Source organism: Epinephelus lanceolatus, chromosome 2 (genome assembly GCF_041903045.1).
Source record: "Epinephelus lanceolatus isolate andai-2023 chromosome 2, ASM4190304v1, whole genome shotgun sequence".
Lineage (NCBI taxonomy): Eukaryota > Metazoa > Chordata > Actinopteri > Perciformes > Serranidae > Epinephelus > Epinephelus lanceolatus.
Window position 1 is genome coordinate 12374373 of NC_135735.1, and position 15652 is coordinate 12390024.

The window sequence follows — 15652 nt, forward strand, 5'->3', positions numbered from 1 at the left end:
TCGTAAATGTGTTCAGTTTCACCTGTGCTTTTCCTACTATATGTCTGCTGAAAGCAAGCACATTAACTTGCGTATATAAGTTGCGGCTGTTTCATGCAGCCATGCTGTGGCGCGGGAGACACTATCAGCAGAGAAAACCAAAATCAAGACAAGGACCTTGTACCCGAAGCACAATGAGTCGAACCATGCAGTGGAAATTCGGCGTAAAAAAGAACTACAACAGTTGCTTTACTAAGGGTTTGGGATGTTTGACCTGCAATCTTTGTGGTACACTCTGCCATAATGCTGTATCCTAAAGAACAAACCCTTAAACTTTAAAGCTGCATTGACAGATCTCTAGCCATCACTGGAAACAATAAAACAAGCTGATGTGTAAACAGCCACCATATACAGCTTATAAAGTTGTTACAGCAGACACAGAGTGAAGTTTCTGGTCCTGCGATGAATGTAAATCCAACATTAACTCTTCTTTAAGCTAAGTTTTTGGTCTACACCAACTCCTGAGGGAATATCTGGGGATTTATCTGCCTGGTGTTTGTCTTTCTTCACCAGCTTTGTCTGTGTGCCGTTCTGTGCTGGGGTAAACGTTGGTGTACAGATGGGGTCCATCAGAGCTTTTTAACTGGAAACAGCTGCTTATGAGGTTTGATGGGAACTTCTAAGACACAACTACTGAGAACAGTGACTCTGTATGTCATACAAGCAAAACAATGAAGTAAAAGAAGCCTAAAAGTGATGCTCGGAGGTCATTCTAGAGGAGTAACTAACTGTTATATTCATTAACACTCGTCTAGAAACTGGTGAATAACTCCCTTCACCATTTCCCAGAGTTCAATGTGATGCAATAAGATTTTTGTCTGAGCACCAGTCCGAGTTAGTAACTACTCTTGTCAACTTTATTTAACCTTGTGTGATTTTTACATTACATGAAGTGGCTGTTTTCATTTTTAGTCAAAAATATTGATTAAAGCAGGTGTAAGGGTCACAGTGACAGTGGATGTAATTAATCTTCTTAAAAGCCTGTAAATTCATGTGTGTGTCAACATGAAAGTGGGTGTTTACATATCCTTTGATGGGAGCAGGGATGGTACCTTCCAGCTCCAGCTCATTGAAGTGCCTCTGAAACAGCTCATCAACACACACACACACACACACACACACACACACACACACACACATCCACATAGACACACACCATTAGCTGTGCTCTTGCACTAATGCCCTGTGACGCCTCCTCCCTGGTCTTGGAAAGCAGATCCTGATGATGCACTGTCAGAGTGAGCGGCGTGAGGTAACCTCATCCTCTCCCTCCTGACCCAGGAGAGAACAGAAGACAGCTGAGCTCATATTAAGCTGTCACTTGGCTCACATGTAAAAACAAATGACTGTGCTTCCTGTGAGCAGTCCTTGTTTTCAACAGTGTCACCAACAACGATGAACCAGAACCAGCTCCTTCTGAAAATAGTGAAGCATCACATTCCCCTCTATGAATACAATGAAATGATGTGAATCCAAATCCTGATTTGTTATATTTCACAAAGACATTCATGTTAAATTAGGCTGATGTAGAACGCTTTTTTTTATTATCGTTTCTGGTGATTTTGCCTTTAATTTCACAGCAGAAACCTACAGGGCTGAAAAATGAAGCCAACGCCCAAGTGACATAAACTGTAATTCCTCTAATGGCCACTTGGGGGTTGGCTCCAAGAGCGAGTAAATCCCCATAGACCCCTATGTTAAAATGACTAACTTTACAGCAGGAATAAACATTAACATTTTTGGTCTTTATAGCTAATTTAAACATTCGTGACAACTGTACAGGGGATGTATTTTTATATAATTTACCTGTCTAAATTTTATTGAGGCTTAAAGTTACAGCCTTTTGAGTGCATTGCTGCAGCCTATGAGTCAGATCCACCCCTCCCCCCTCACCAGCTCCACCATCTTGTCCAAATATAACAATTTCTGGCTGCAAAAATCCAAGATGGGGACGACCGAAATGCCGAACTTGAGGCTTCACAACGGGAGTCCACAGCTGGATGATGTCATGGTAGTACTTCATTGTTTTACACAGTCTATGGTAGAGATATACAAGAAACGTGCTCAGAGAGTAAAGGGTATGACACTGCAGTCATGCTACCCATGTGGGTACCAGAATGCCCCATCCTGCAGTATTCTGAACACCTCTTGCATTATCACACCTATTCAGGACATCCATTCCCCGAATGTGCTTTAAATCAGGGGTTCCTAACTGGTGAGTCACAGGTCCATTCTGAATGGACTGCAAGTGACTCGTGAACATGTCAAGTTTGTAAAAAACACACTTCATTTAGAAGTACAGTGAAGTTCCAGCACAGAGCTTTTTTCTTTTGAAGTGCCATTTCCTGCTGTAGAGTGAGTGACTAATGGACAGAGACAGCAAACTAGCTCGACACATGGCCAAATGCAAGTATGACACTGAGTATATTAAACTGTGTGGACCTTGAACTAATGACTAAGCAGAAATCTGGACCCCGTGGCTGGACCAGTTGGGGACCACTGCTTTAAATCATTCCTAAATGTGAGGAATCCACCTGAAACCCCAAACTCTCCACAGGCTCACATCTGGATTCAAAGCCTGGGTGGTAGTTAAACACCAGGTGATGACTGCCTATACAAGAAAATTACAAATAAGTAAATTAAGTACACCAACGATCCATCGCTACACTATCCAGGATTTGTTTTTACGTATCAATCTTTAACCCAGCAGTTGTTTGGTCTTTGCAGATGCGTCATGAAGAGCTAAAAAAGAGGGATAAGGCAAACAGCGAACTCAAAGACATCTGCACTAACCTGTCATTACTGACTAGCACTGTTGAACCGATGGAGATGAAGCAGAGAAACATACAGTAAATGGGCTCTAATAGTAACACTGCACTTACAGCTTTCCTTCATAGCTGTCTGTCATCCACTACTTTACAGCTGATGCCAGTCTTTCTCAACAGTATGAACATTTATGCAGCAGGTTGCTTTAAAAATATGATCACATCAAGTTGTGGATTGGCAAAAAAAGCTTTAAAGTTTCCGCGATTAACTGTAACTGCGTTCATGAGAATGAATCTTAGCTTCCTATGCACCACTGGTTCCCAACCTTTTTCCCCTTTTCTATTACCGAGTAAACTGACGACCCCTGACTAAGGGTGCTTTCACACCTGCCCTGTTTGGTTCGGTTCAATCAAACTCAAGTTTGTTTGCCCCCTAATTGTGGTTGGTTTGAGCAGTTGTGAACACAGCAATCACACTCGGGTGCGCACCAAAACAACCAGACTGAGGCCTTCGAGAAACAATTATGTTTAGTTTTCTTAACAGAAATTAATGAAATGCTGAGAATATCGGCCTACTACTACTTTATTTTTTGTTTAAGTTTATTTACACCCCTTAAAATCAAGAAGGCCTCACGACCCCCATGAAGCTTTGGCAACCCCTAAACAGGGTCAGGACCCCCAGGTTGGAAACCAGCACTATATACCATGTTCAATGTTGTCATGGAGACAAAAGGAGGTGAAGACCAAAACATTTCAAACAGTAAATTCCAGTGTGTGGTGTGAAGTCACTGGAATGACTTAATGCCGGTTTCAGTCATATCTGGTGCAAGAAGGTAAACAACGTGAGGAATGACAGCAGATAAGCACTGAACCAACTTCAGGTGAAGTGTTTGTCTTATTTCATGTGCGCTTGTATTCGTCTTCATTCTGCGGGGTCAACTTAAGTCCAAATGTGTTGAAGGTAGGATCAGTAAAATCAGTCTATCCCCCGTCAAACTCCAACCCACGACTGAGGCTTGTCACATCTCTAACTGCATTAAAGTTTACACAGCAACAATGTTCATCCACATTGCACCTCACTGTGTTGATCTACCGAGCACAACACGGTTTAAGTTTTCATCTCCTCCGCGCTGAGTTTCACTAATTGAAGCACTTGAGCGACAGGGCTTGTCAGGATCTTAACACGTAACTGCAGCTGTTGGCTGCTTTCCAAAAAGACCAAAACCTCTTGTAAGTGATATCCTCTATGAGGGTTAAAAAAAAACCTTGCTCTCTCTATACGCTTTAGGCCTCGGGGTGAGTTCGCCCAGCGACTGACAGTCAGCAGGAAACGTCTGTCTGCTTTGCTTTGCTTTAGGATTGTTGACATGAGGGTGACGCCTCCGACTGTCCTGGTCTTTGATATCAGTTACTTCTCAATGATGAGCTGAAACTAAGGGCTGGACGTTAAAAGGAAAATGATACTAAGCAATAAAATACAACTAAAACCTGTTTATCCTTTGATATAAATTTATTTAGTGTCACAATTTGGTAAGGCTTTATATACTATTCATAAAAGTATCTACTTCATCTCATAATGTTTTGTCAAAACCTTTCATAAAATATGAAAACGTTAAATCCACAAATTAACAAATATGTGCTCAAAAACACAACCAAGGGCTCAAATATACAAAGTTTAATAACTTTATTGGCACTCTTTGGGCTTTTCTTTCCTCCAACACATTACTTACCATTGTTCTTTTACAAAACTTAAACCTCACAAGAATGCTCAAAAATATTTCCACTACAGACTGTGCTTGTTTCATCATTTTTTCTGGATCTCCCACCAAAATCTACTAAACCCTTAAAACACCATCTACTACAAATACCTGCCACATGAAACAGGATGCACAATCAGTCACTTTTAAGAAGAAGGACTCAGAATTCTGTGAAGTTATGAGACGATGCAAATGAAAAAAAGCGGATATGGCAGAGACGTCATATAACCAAACTAATATCTACAAAATCATGTGATGAAACCGTGCACACTACAAAGAAAATTGCATTCACTAGCACTGTGGCATCTGTAGTTGATGTAGGACAACCTTTTAAATTGAAATAGACCAGTTTTTGCTTTAACCTATCATTATGAAGTAAATGTTAATTGCACCATGGAATAATGACACCATCAGCATTCAGATTGTCTTCCTATGAATCACACTTTCACTATGCAGTTCTGTCTGCCACCAGGTTAGACTTCCTGGTAAATGAAGGCTTGATTTATGGCACAAAGGAAGTACTTCAACCATTGCACAGCCAGAATAGGAAGAGAATAGCGCTTTTGTTTTGCTCTCTAACTATTGGTAGCTATCCCCCAGTTAGCAAAGAGTATCAACTGAAGTCCTTACTATTTTACTATCAACCAAAGTAACTGTGGAAAGTGTGCTAATTGCTGGGCTCTGAGGAAAATGGAAAGTGATGCGGTTGTCTTTGCAACAGCAGCGCCAACAATGACACCACTTGGGGAAAGAGGTTGAGTTGTCTCTTTGCACTTTAAGGTCTTTTACTAATAACTTATTTACTTTTCTTTAAAAGAGTAATTTAGCATATTGCTGCATTAACACTGTTGGACGTACAACGGACAGCTTCCCAGGCTTTGATCTTCCTCGTCAAAACCTTGTGCCTGCATTACCCACAAAGCAACTCAGCTGCTGACAGTTAGGACAGAGATTTGGGTGTGTTTTGCCAGTAGCAGCTACTGTATCCTCTAACCTCAAGCCTCAAGCAGAGATGAGGTGAGGGCTTAGAGAGATCTGGTAAGCTCACTTCCTTCTGACTCCACACTCCAGGATTTTCAGACTTGAAGTCTTTAGGACCAACTGACATGAGCCCCTTTTACACTGCCTGTTCAAGGCCGAAATGCTGCACCGTTATGTCGCCTTGCTGTTCTGTATATAAGGTATGATTGTAGAATGGGGGGGGCAGAGTTGTATCGCCTGAGCTGGGAATGTGGGTAGTAACAGCGCCAAAAAAATGTCTATATAACTAGTAGAGCCAGCAGGCTTGGATCATGCATGTGACATGTTACGCATGCGACCCCACCCTGGGTCATTTTAAAAGTAGCTGGTAGCAGTAGGGGCTAACTCAAAGAAGAAGAACAGTGGTCAAAAATGTCCGCAAATTGGGAAAACAATGACACAACAATCTGGTTGTGATTTACCCTCATAGCAGAGGACGAGATCAGCCGCCATATAAAAGAGATGGTAAATGACTGTTATTGCCATGTTATGCCATTGTTATCTTTTATAAAGTGCTGCTGACACATATGCTACATGTCACACTAGAGGCCGATACAGGTGTGGTATATATGTCACGCCTCTTTTGATTCCACAATGACAGGATTCAGTCTTAAATTATACATGGTGCTGTGGCCGTTTGGTTCTGTGTAAAATGCAAAGATGGCATGAAGAAGGGACTTTGTACTGGCCCTATAGCACAGTCTCTGTGTAAAAAGAGCTACTGACTCGAGTGACATCCCTTGAGGCAGTCTGTCACATTCCAGGTCCCTCTGGAGCCACAAAAGACTTGACACTACTTTTTTCCCTCCACATATGCAGTTGTGCTTTCTATGATTTTAAACAGACTTTCATGTGTAAAATCTGTGGAATTCCCCTGTAAGCCATTGGAGGCACAGCTCCTGAAACCAGTGGTGCATGTCAGAGGTCAAGGTTAAATGCAAAGCTCTTGACAGTAAGATGTGAGAACATTAACCCCAGTTACCTTACAGTACTTTTTACTGTCTTCTCAAAATCTTGTCGATAATATAAATATGTCCACAGAATGTATTAAATATGGCTCCTGTGCTGCCTCTCTCCTTTCTTGAATGAAAAGTTACAAGGAAATGAAGATGAAGTATTCCTATGAGGTAATGTTGGCTGCCGTTCCTCCCCTCCCCTCCTCTATCTCTCTGCAGTAGCACCGCAGCTCCAGTCTTGGCATCAATCACCAGGGGCAGATACGCAATCTTACTGTGCAAACAATTAAAGGCTGCTCCTCTGCACTCAAAACTACTCACTCGTGTTGCTGCGTTGGGGATTAACCCAATATGCTTACACATTAACCCCAGAGGCACACCGATGAATGGCATTCCTGAGAACTGTGTTTGCTAAACCAAAGGCAATAAAAACACTGTAGAGCTACTTGTTGCAAAGACTGTCGTCCTGCTGGTTAACTTTGAACTTGGCTTCTAAGACACCAGTTTCAACTTGACATTGATGATAAGAACACCGGCAGAGTCTTTATTTTATCACATGGGGAGGAACTAAAATAAATTAATTGGACATCACCTCTGGTAGAGAGGCCATAAAGTCAAGATACTTTATCATTTGGCTGCTACAGTCATGGCTGACTATACCCAGATGAAGAAATACCAGAAGACATGTATGCATTTCTGTGAGCAGAGCACTGCCCTGTTCTTTGTACATCAAGTGCAAACAGCAGGTGGTCAGGTGCCGTGACAGTGAGCGATACAACCCCCTTATAAAAGACAACAACGCTCTTGACAATAAGCAACCACTATTTGCCTTCCTGACTGGCAGCATTGTGCATACAGTTGAAGGGTGTTATGTAACCATCAGGAATTCAGTTGATGTCGAAGACAAATGAGAAAACAATGTGCGGTTGTGAACTTGTCAAAGACTCTTGACTGGCGTGCATTGAAGTGGCAGGTCCCAGAAGAGGAAAACGAATATGAGAGGAATGTCTTGAGTGATATGAAAACAACCAGTTTCCTTCACAACCTTTGGCTGGGCCTCTACAGGGTCCACCTTGAGACAATCTTTCCACTGTGCTGGGGGGGAAAAAAACGGTCGTAATCACAAAAACAAGAAACAACTGTAACCACTGACAGGCCACTGGCTGCTCGCTGATAGAGAGATGGTCTGTGTGTGCTACATAATCCCCACGCAGCTGGACTGAAAGTGCAGTAAACCTCTGTATGGGGGCAGACACAACTCGGGGCCAAACATAGAGACAGTTGTGGCTAAGCAGTGTTGTGTAACTAATGTTAAAAGCCGCACAGAAACTGACATTCACAGCGAGTCAATGCTGAGTGTGGTGGCAGGAATTGATCCATTCATACAGGCAAACATCAGCTCACACAGAATAGTATAACCTGGAAATCTACAGAAGCTCTTCTTAGGGAGTAATTCAACTAACAAACAATATGAACCAGGCAGCATTATTAGTCAAGTTAAGTCTCAGGTCACTTCAGAGAAGTTTCAATTCAACAACTCCGTGCATCAGCCAACTCGAAACTCAAAGCCTCAACAGACATCTGAGACAGGATCTGGAGGGATGAGATCTGGAGCCAACAGCTTTTATATAATAAGAGTAGGGTTGCAGTGGTATACAGTGAAACCGTATACCGTGGTATGAAAATTAACAGTTATCATACCCTGTACATTTGCTTATCTACAGTATTGGGAATGCAACCAGATGGAGAATCTCACCTTTGTGTGTGTATCTCCTTTTCTCCCTGACTGCCTGTCAGATTCTTTCTACATTCTCCATTTTGTTTATTAGATGGTTTCAAGTTTCAACTATAAAGTATTTCTTTCAATCCACCCAAAAAAACTCTTTGTCGTTGTAACTGATAATAATAATAATCATAATAATAATCATAATAATAATAATAATGACCTTCTAATACCCTTTACTGGTTATCATACTGTAAAAAATTGCAACCCTAATAAACATTTTTTATAACCTGCAAATAAAGTTTGTCTTCTGAAGAAATAAATTTATGACCATGTGCTTCCAACTTCAATACTCCAGGTCAAGTCCCAGTTTATACAGCCCAGTATCATAAATTTGCCCCGAGGAGCTTTACAATCTTTACAGCATCAGACCGTTGATTCAGGTAAGGAAAAACTCCAGCCCCCAAAACACCTTTTTATTGGGGGGGGGGGGGGGGGGGGGGGGGGGGGTGTAGTATGGACAATCAGGGTGACAGGATTACAGATGAATTTATGGGTATACTGTGCTGGATTTTCATCCAGACTCATCCAGAAGTAATCCCCCACAGTCACCACTTATGATCCACTCTGCCTGTATTTTCTTATTTTCTTCATATTTTCTGTGTTCAGGACATTTATGGGCATGTAACCCCACAGTACTCAGGTGAGGTTGAGGATTTCTAAAAAGGTAGTGACCAAGTGCCAGACCATAAGCAGCAGGCATCCAAGAGACACAAAAAGAGACAAATATAGTAAGGCGAAACACCAAACGAGATCAAATCTGGGGTCGACTTTTACTTTTACTGGAGAGCGGTTTACAAACAGTAACAGACAATCCTGCACAGTATACCTTCAATGAAAAATGGATCCAAGAGGACCTTGAGCAACTTCAGGTGTCCTTTAGGACAAATCTAAATCAAGACACAACTCCTACATGAAGTGTTAGTCTTTCATGTTTCAAGCTGCATAGCTATAAAGACCTACTTTTAATTGTTCCAGGATTTAACAGAGTCAGAACCTTTTGCTTTCAAGTCATGTCTCATCTTTTGGAAACAAACCCACAAAGTCTCACAGCACTCAAGTCTCAAGTCACCATCTTTCTAACTTCGGTCCACCTCAGGGTCAAGTCTTTTGTCACAAGTTTCGTTATCAGCAGCACATTCACACAGAACAAATACAATTAGAAATGCTCAACGTGTTGTTGCTTACCTCTAGCACCGGCCCGGCCCCCAAGATTATCTGCTCCACTCCGCTGGCGAAACCCTTCTGGCTGAGAGCAGTCAGATGATGGATGAGAAAGTTTGTGCTTTGCGTCTTCCCAGATCCGCTCTCCCCAGATATAACAATACACTGATTTCTCTCCCTCTGCAGCATGGCGTGGTACGCCACATCCGCCACGGCATAAATATGTGGCTCCAGATCTCCCAGTGTATGATTATCATACATCTTCACATACTTGGGGTTGTAGATGGGCAGGAACTTGAAGGGGTTAATGACAATAAGGATGCTTCCAACATACGTGTAGATCTTTTCCTGGCGGAAACGCGAGCGCAGGTTGTCCAGCAGCGAGCGCTCGTTGAGCTCCGGCAGGCGGCATAGATCTGCGTGGTCACCCTGAGAATCAGGCTGCGGCAGCAGTCCACGTTCTACCATGCGCCTGCGCTCCTCTGTGACCTGCAGCCACATCTGGAGGCTGCCGCCATAGTGAATAGAACCATCCAAGTTCTTCTGCCTCAGGAGGAAGCGGTAATCCTCGCCGCCAGACAGTGGGCGGTGCTCTAGTGCCACACGGGGCCAGAGCATCATCCTCTGCACGGGACAGTCGGTAGGATTCAGAATCCATTCTTCCCCACCAAACTCCTTCACCTCAGCCAGAACATAACACTTTGTGCGGTCCAGCTGCAGGCGATCAATGACACGTTCGATGGCCTCAGCGGCTGTGGTGGACTTGCGGGCACTGATTGGGCAGTAGATGGTGCCCTCGGCCAGAGCGCCTGGGTAGATGCGCACGGTGAACTCTGAGTTCTCAAAGCGCTGCCGCCGGCCCAGGGTGCCCATGCCACCAACGCCATCACGAGCACTCATGGCGGAGCAGGAGTTCCCATTAGCAGCAGCCCGGTACTGGCACGTCCTTTACTGGGCTGGAGAGGCCACCGATTCAAGACATTACCACTGTGAAGCAGAAGACAAAAGACTGATCAATACCCTGAACAGAAAATACCAACCATCCAAAAACTATAGATTAAACATCAAACAAAAGAAATAACAATGCTGTACATCTGTGAGAGAACCAGACTCCTACCAACTGTTGAATTAATCTAAAATCCAACCACGACCCTCCGCAGTCTACCAGATTACGACATTTTCACAGATTGTGACACAAAGGCTTCATGTGCTATTATATAATCTACTAAAGGGGCCAAATTATTTTTGCTGGAGCCCCGACATGCATACTCATAAAGGATAAAGAATAAGTCATTGGGATCTACAGGATTACCATTAACACACATACACACACCCGGGCACACACATAAGCTCTCGCCAACGCCGAGGCCAGCAGCTGCCATCCTCTCTACTGAAGACACAATCACGCCATTCACAAGTTCCCTCTTTAATACACAGCAGAGGGACATCATGGGGTGAAAAGAGGCCACGGAGAGACAGAGAGAGAGAAAGAGACGAGTGACTGAGCTGCTGACAAAAACTTCACTATCATCAGGGCTCCGACAGTACGCCTGTACAAACATTTGGCAAACTATATCTCACTGAATCAATGAACATAAAGTTTTTGAAAGGTCAATCCAACAGGAGTTCTCATACAGCAGATAGGGTCGGACAATGTTCCTATTGGCCATCATCACCTCTAAAAACAATGATAACCAATATATTCAGCTCAGCATGGGATGGACGTTTGGGGTTAGGGGGGGCATACAAGCTCAATGTTCAATACATGCCAATTAAAAAGCTTTTAGACCAAACATTTATCCATGTGATGTCTCTTAGAAACCCACAGCGGAGCACAGCAGCTGAGAGTCATGACTGTATACTGTATAGAACATTGTGCAGTCTCTGTCTATCAGTTCAAGACGCCTCATGTTGCTTTTAGAGGATAATGATTTATGTCACATGTGATGCTTTGAATGCTTATGAGGCAGAAATATAAAAGGCACTAAAAGCAGTCTGTCGACGGCAGATGAAGCTGCAACAGCCGATGGATTCCTTCTTACACCTAGCTGGCATTACAGTCATGTGTATCATCAGTCTGAGATGTTCAATGCATTCCAGCAGTTACGTGACGTTCTGTAATTTGTCTTTATGTTTTACTCACTTTCTCTTAAACTCATCTCGTCGGCTTCTACTTTAGAGTCGGAATTTCAAAGCAGAGGAATGGGCTTCAACTTGTTGCTATCAGTTGTGGCTTTTTTAATGCTGGTAGAGAAAGGAATGGCGACGTACTGTTTTACTTAGGTTGGTCCTATTAATCAAGGAATGATGTGAGCTAAAAGTTATGCATACATTAATACCTCTGCCAAAGGTGTGTGTGACCAAGTCATTGTTATGCAAGTCACAAGTAAGTCTCAAGTCTTTGCACTAATGTCCAAAGGCAAGGTTGACAAGTCTTGAATCAAGTCCCATGTCCTAACACAGTAATAAAATACGCACAGTGTTGTGAACCAAGGGTGGGAGGTTCGAATCTCAGGGTGGTGGCACCCTTCTGTGCAGAATTTGTATGTTCTCCTGTGTCAGCATGCATTTTCTACAGGTTCTCTGGCTTCCTACCAAAGCCCAAAAACCCCGCCGCTTGCCCAATGTCAGCTGGGACCCCCAATAGGATAAGTGGTTACAGAAAATGAGTCTTTAAGTTTATTAAAAACCAGTTTTACTGAACGAAAAAAGTAGTGCTCAAATTCACACCTACAGCCAATTGTAATTTCAGCGATTTACCTAACCTAACCTGCATGTCTTTGGACTGTGGGCAGGGCTGCCCCTGACCAAATTGGGGCCCTAAGCGAAATTTTATTTGGAGGCCCCCATCCCAAATGTATCATAGGTACAAAATGACCGTACAGCAACTTGCCATTTAACTTGACAACCTTTATTGGCAATAACAAATGTACTGTAGATACAGTAGTTTGGCTGTATGAGTCAAATAAAATAAAAAATTCAACCTGAAATAAATAAATAAATAAATAAATATTAAATAAAAATAACTTCAAACTGAAATAAATAAATAAACAAATCTGAGTCACAAATAGCCATCAATTACTCATCAAAAGAAAGTAACTTCCACCACCTCAATCCCCCACCCTTGATTAAACACTGAAAATAAAATAAAAGAGGGAGACAGGTTTTTCCTATTTAATCTTATTTTGTTATATTTCTCCCTCTCCCCTCTCTGGAGGCGTCCGATCTCCCTCAGCCCTCAGCCTCTCCCACCTTAATTAAACACTGAAAACAGAAATAAAATACAGAGACATTCTTTTCTATTTTCATCTTATTTAGCTATATTTCTCCCTCTCCCCTCTCTGGGAGCATCCGACCTCCCGGCCCCGCACATACCCCCAAGGCTCGGGTCTCCCCCTCCGTGGAGCCCGCCCGCCCTCCCGTCCTCGCACATACTCCTGAGGCTCTTTTGGACGACATGTCGACAACTCTTCACCTGCTGTAGCTCTGCAAGTGTCTGCCGGCGCACCCCTCTTATTGTTCAGATGTCAAGTGCTGTCAATCATCGCAGCGACGCATGGGCGGTCAGGTCTCTTCTCTCCTTCCTCGAGCTGATTCTACGAGCGCCTCACGGTAGCGCATGTGCGCATCCATTGCGCATATGCGCAAATGCATCCCCTCGTGCAAAATGTGGCTCCCCATGGAAGATGAGGCCATACGCACAGCGCGTGTTCTGCATTTAGGGAGGGGCGGCCCTGACTGTGGGAAGCCGGAGTACCCAGAGAAAACCCACATTGACACGAGGACAACATGCAAACTCCGCACAGAAGGGCTCCCCGACCCTTGGGTTCGAACCTCCCACCCCAGGTTCAAACCAGGAACACTCTTGCTGTGAGGCGACAACGCTAGCAATTGTGCCACCGTGCCTGTATCAAGTATTTTCAAGTCAAAATGCTCAAGTCCCAGTGGAGTCCTGAGTCGTTGGTGTTCAAGTCCAAGAAGAGTTGCAAGTCTTCTTTGATTCTGTTAAGTCGATTCTTAAGTCGTCAAATTTGTGACTCTAGTCCAAGTCACGTGAGGCAAGTCCACACCTCTGATCTCTGCCTTTTCCAAAATAGATTTTTCCTACTGAGTATCTTTAAAAAAGATCAACATACCATTGTTACAATTGAAAAGTATCCAACGTCCAAATCTGAGAAGCTGAAACCAGCAAATGTTTTACCTAGTTTTACCTGCCTTTTGCCTTTTACATTCTTTTTTGAAATATCCAGTCGTGGCTGTAACAAACCTTTGTCTTTACAGGGACCATTATCATTTAAATTTATCTTTAATACCAGAATGCATGATGAAGAAACCAGATCACACTCCTCATCTACTTTCAAACTGCATGACCAGAGCGGAGAGAAAGTGAAAACAGGAAATGGAACAGGGACACGTATAGTTGGTGTGCAGAGTGGAGTACAAAGGGCTCAGGCACCCCTGGTCATTTCCTGTCGCCCCGTATCCAACCTCTCATGCCATGTGTCGCCTCAGCAACTCTAATATGACCATGAGGCGCACAAACACATGCACACAGGGCCTCTCCTCTTTCCAAACACAGACACACACCCATATGAGACAAAACACACACACACACACACATCACCTTTATTAACCTCAAAGCATTCGATCAAACTGCATTAGAGTGAATCCACACACACACACACAGCCAATGACAGGTATTAACTGGCTGTGATGAATGTATGTGTGTTTGTAGGGTTTGTGCTTGTGTGTGTGTGTGTGTGTGTGTGTTTTGAGCGCAGAGTTAGGGCCGGGCGCCTGGAACAGATGGTCAGCTCGCTGCTTAAAGGATAGGGAGGGGGGATTTAGGGTTGTGGCAGTGCTGGACAGCACAGGGCCGCGCAGGCTGCTTCTCTGTTTACCATCACACAAGAACAGCCGACTAACGAACGTCTCCTCCAGTAAAACACCACCAGAACTTATCAAACACAATCACATCCCTAAAAACAACCATCTCTATTGTTACCTTGCTTTTGATAGATTCACAGACAACTGCATTAACCCGAATGGATCGAGGTGACAGGAGGGAAATCCTGCTCACACTGGGGGAGGAGACGATGTGATGTCAAAGTTGATGGATGCATATTTTAAGCCATTTCCTTAATCAACTGTCAGATGCATCAATGATCAATGATGAATGAATCGATTGAAAAAACAAGTAAAATTTGAATAATAAATTACATTTGAACCACACTAATGCTAATGTTGCTCCATCAGACATTGCGTAATAATTCTGCGCAAATTACAGTCTTTTCTGAAAGGTAGAAATGGGATGAAACTGAGTGTTCAGAACTCTAAAAGCCTCCCTAATTCTGGTGTTGACAAAAGCACTGTAACCTAAATACAGATTACCAGGGAGAGAAATAAAATATGCTGCACAGGTCTGCTAACAAGAGAAAAACAGACCAGTCTTACTGGTTTCAATTTAATCCTTGCTGATAAATATTTGGCGGATCAGATTTAAAAAGGGTGCTATTACAGGGAAGGAATAAAAGGCAGCGGCTACAATGAGCTGGTTAGATAACAGGTGTTTACTTCATCGTATTCAGGAAAGGTATCATAAGTTAAAAGGGGCTCACTGGGCTCATTCTCAGATTCATGATTGTATTTTGGGTTTCTACTGGAACATGTTTACAAGCTTTAATGTTCAAACAACATATTTTCCTCGTACTGTCAATGCTGGAACACCTGTACTCACTCTTGGTCTGAAACACTCCATTTTAGAGCCTGTCTCTGTCAGACCCTGTCCTGAAAAAGCCCTGTCTGCTCCGATTGGTCAGTGTTGCCTGGGTCTTTCGTATCTCTGCATCTGAGATTACACGTTTACCTGATATTAGCATGTAGCTACATGTAGCTACATGTAGCAGTGTACTTGCAGCCAGGGGAATGACAGTTACAGTATAATGTTAGCGGCATGTTCTACTATGAAAAATCCCCATAAATGCTTTTAAGTCAAAAGCTTCACAACCAGACATGTTCCAGCGGGAATATGATCCGAAATCAGGGAGAAATCAACAACATCAGCAACCGAGATTACATGTTTCCCTGACTTTAGCATGTAGCTACATGTAGCAGTGAACCTGCATCAGGGGGAATGACGGTTACAGAGTATAGTGGCACTTCCTACTG

The 15652-nt window shown here is 43.2% G+C and overlaps 1 protein-coding gene across 14 annotated transcripts in view; it reads right to left on the minus strand.

Annotated features, from left to right (window-relative positions):
• Nucleotides 1–15652, minus strand: part of myo9aa (myosin IXAa) — a 164030-nt gene that overhangs the window by 114006 nt on the left and 34372 nt on the right. For all 14 annotated transcript variants that reach the window (XM_033627395.2, XM_078174079.1, XM_078174078.1 and 11 more), the window contains exon 2: nt 9509–10471. In XM_033627395.2, coding sequence (XP_033483286.2) covers nt 9509–10384 — 876 coding nt within the window. In that variant the 5' untranslated portion in view covers nt 10385–10471. The remainder of the gene's footprint in view (nt 1–9508; nt 10472–15652) is intronic.